The 2,741-nt window shown below is 38.3% G+C and overlaps 1 protein-coding gene across 1 annotated transcript in view; it reads right to left on the reverse strand.

Moving 5' to 3' along the window:
* Positions 1-2,280, reverse strand: part of PROSC (proline synthetase co-transcribed homolog (bacterial)) — a 41,492-nt gene extending 39,212 nt beyond the window's left edge. Inside the window, exon 1 of the mRNA XM_012651089.1 lies at positions 2,257-2,280. Within this exon, the coding sequence (XP_012506543.1) occupies positions 2,257-2,280 (24 nt within the window). The remainder of the gene's footprint in view (positions 1-2,256) is intronic.
* Positions 2,281-2,741: the final 461 nt, after the last annotated feature.

A 2,741-nucleotide genomic window follows, 5' to 3' on the forward strand; every position in this document is an offset into this window, starting at 1 on the left:
TTGTCTTGTCTTGAGGTGACTGGGCTTAACTTAGAGCCTTCTGGAAAGAAGGAAGGGGCAGTCTCCTTACTCTCTTCTCTCATACCTTTTTCCAGACTCCAGGAGCAGACATGGAATTTCACTTGTTCTGCTCTGGGAAAATCATGTTGAGCAGAACGTCAGGTCCTTGCAGTAAGGGACTACTTTTTGGGAAGTCTCTGGTTATTTACTATGGTAAACATAACTGGGTTATCTGTAAAAGTAGGATTGCTGAAGACATTATGAGTAATTGTGTTCAGATAAAATGTCTCTGGTCTTGATACATTTCTACTCCAAAAAAAGTGATAAAAATTAAAAAATGACCACAACAATCCTTCGTGGTGTCAGCATAACAGATGTTTGCTGTAGAGATACAAGGTTGGAGGGAGTTAGCCAGGAGTAAGTGGTGCGATGAACAAAGGAGATCATGGTAAAGGGATGTGTGGAGGAAGGACTGGGGGAGTATGAAATATAACACTTTAAGTGATATGCTATTTGGAAAACATTTTAAAACCACATATACCTCACAGATCTATGGAATGTATAATCCAGATGACAGTAATCCTGGTGATAAGTAGTCACCTGACATGACAAGTCATTGTGTCACTGTGACAAGTAGTTGTACCTTCATTTAATAGATCAGGTCTCTCTTCTTTGAATTACAAGGCGAACATTTATTGAGGCTTTACTCTATAAAGGAACCATGGGAAAGACTAGGATGGCTTTATTGTAGATTTCTTTCTTTTTTTTTTGAGACAAGGTCTTTGCTGCCTGGTGCTACAGTGCAGTGGCATTATCATAGCTCACTGCAACTTCAAACTCCTGGGCTCAAGTGATCCTCCTGCCTCAGCCTCCCAAGTAGCTGGGACTACACACCCATGCCGCCATGCCCTGGTAATTTTTCTTTTTTCTGGAGAGATGGGGTCTTGCTTAGGCTGGTCTTGAACTCTTGGCCTCAAGCAATCCTCCTGCCTCAGCCTCCCAAGGTGCCAGGATTATAGGTGTGAGCCACCTCGCCTGGCCCATTGTGGATTTATTTCTAAGATACTTTTCATCTCTAACATTCTATGACATCTTATGAAAATGGAAGTAGAGACAAAAAGATCATGGTGACCCCAGTCCCATGACTATTTCACATTCTAATTTCTTCACTTCATGGTTTTACTTTTGAACCAATTTTATTTCACTTTTTAACTTCCTCTTATTTTCTTTTTTAGTTCCTTGTCTTCTTCCTGGGACATCAACTGTCCAATTTAACCTTTCATTCTCCCCTACTACCTAATCTTGAACAATCCAAGTCCAAAATCCCTTCATCATCTGTAATTGTCTTTAAATTGCTTCAAAAATTTGCAAGGACAAAGGGGAAAAGAGAAATTGATTAGAAAGCCAAATACCCAGAGGAACAGATTTTATAAATGATCTAAAGCCTAGTATACTTATTCACCATAAATGCCATCAAGCTATTAAAACATTCACCTCTGTAGTCCAAGGCCCGGAATTATGAGAAAAACATATATGGATTTGAAAATTGTTTCCTTCTGAGCCTACTGTGATTCTTTTGGGGGGATTAAAAAAAAAGATAAAATAATAGAAAATTACTGTTGCCTGGTTACTTAGCTCTGAAGAGAAATGGAGAAATAATGCCCATGTCCCGGTTTAAATGAGTTCAGGCAGAGTAGCCCATGACACCAATCCCTTTGTAAACATGCTGTCACATCTGGCTTTTGAAATGTCAATACAGATTCTAGAACCCTAGACCTCAGAAGGACCTTTAGAGATCATTTGATCTTTCATATAGAAAGAATGACATTTAAACCATCCCAAATAGCACAGAATCTTCCCAATTTCTGAAGACCGTCAGAGAAGAAATGTTATCCACGCTAATCCCCGGATTTATTTATTTTCTATTTGCAGATAACTACTTCTCCCCATTTCAAACTTTAGCTAGCCTGATCTTAAGTAAATTCTTTTAAAATACTCCATTCTTCAAGCTAATTTCCTCTTCTCTGGTCCCTGGGAGCTAGAAAATAGCTAGCTGACCATTACACAACTTTTTATAAATGTGAAGTTGTTAAATTTCCCTTTTGCCTTTCTGGGGTTAACCCCATGAGCTTTATTTCTTATCTACTTTTTCCCCCAAAAAGGTTTTAACATTCTGTTTTCTTTCTAGCCTTTTTGAGTTTTTTTTTTCCTTAATTGGAACCCAAATCTGAACAATTCTTCTCAACACGGCCAAACCAGCTTATTTTCGATGCGCTGCATTTCCGTAGAGGTATGTATTCTAATACTGTGTTTGCTGCATGGCAATGTCGTTCCCTGCTTCCTCTATGTGCTACCTATTTGTAATTTTATCTTTCACATTTGCTTGACTTTCCATTTGTGATACCCACTTAATAGCTGTGTGCTATCTAGCCCATTTTCTCAGATTGAAGATAAGGTATTTTTGAACATAAACATGCCACGCACAGTGCTAAAACCCTTCATAGGCATTATTTCGTATAATCCACTCAACCCATTTTATAGATAAAGAAACTGAGGCTTAGAGAGGTTAAAAAACTTATTCAAGACCACACTCCTAGAAAGTAGTAGAGCAGTGATTTGAACTTAGGCAGTCTAACTCCAGTAACTATACTCTTAACTTACCTATTCAATTATATTAATAAGTTCGTATTATTTGTGTAGGAGGTTCTCAAACCCATAGAGAAAGATTGGGAGCCCCATTA

This window comes from Propithecus coquereli, unplaced genomic scaffold (assembly GCF_000956105.1).
Source record: "Propithecus coquereli isolate 6110/MARCELLA unplaced genomic scaffold, Pcoq_1.0 Scaffold349, whole genome shotgun sequence".
NCBI lineage: Eukaryota > Metazoa > Chordata > Mammalia > Primates > Indriidae > Propithecus > Propithecus coquereli.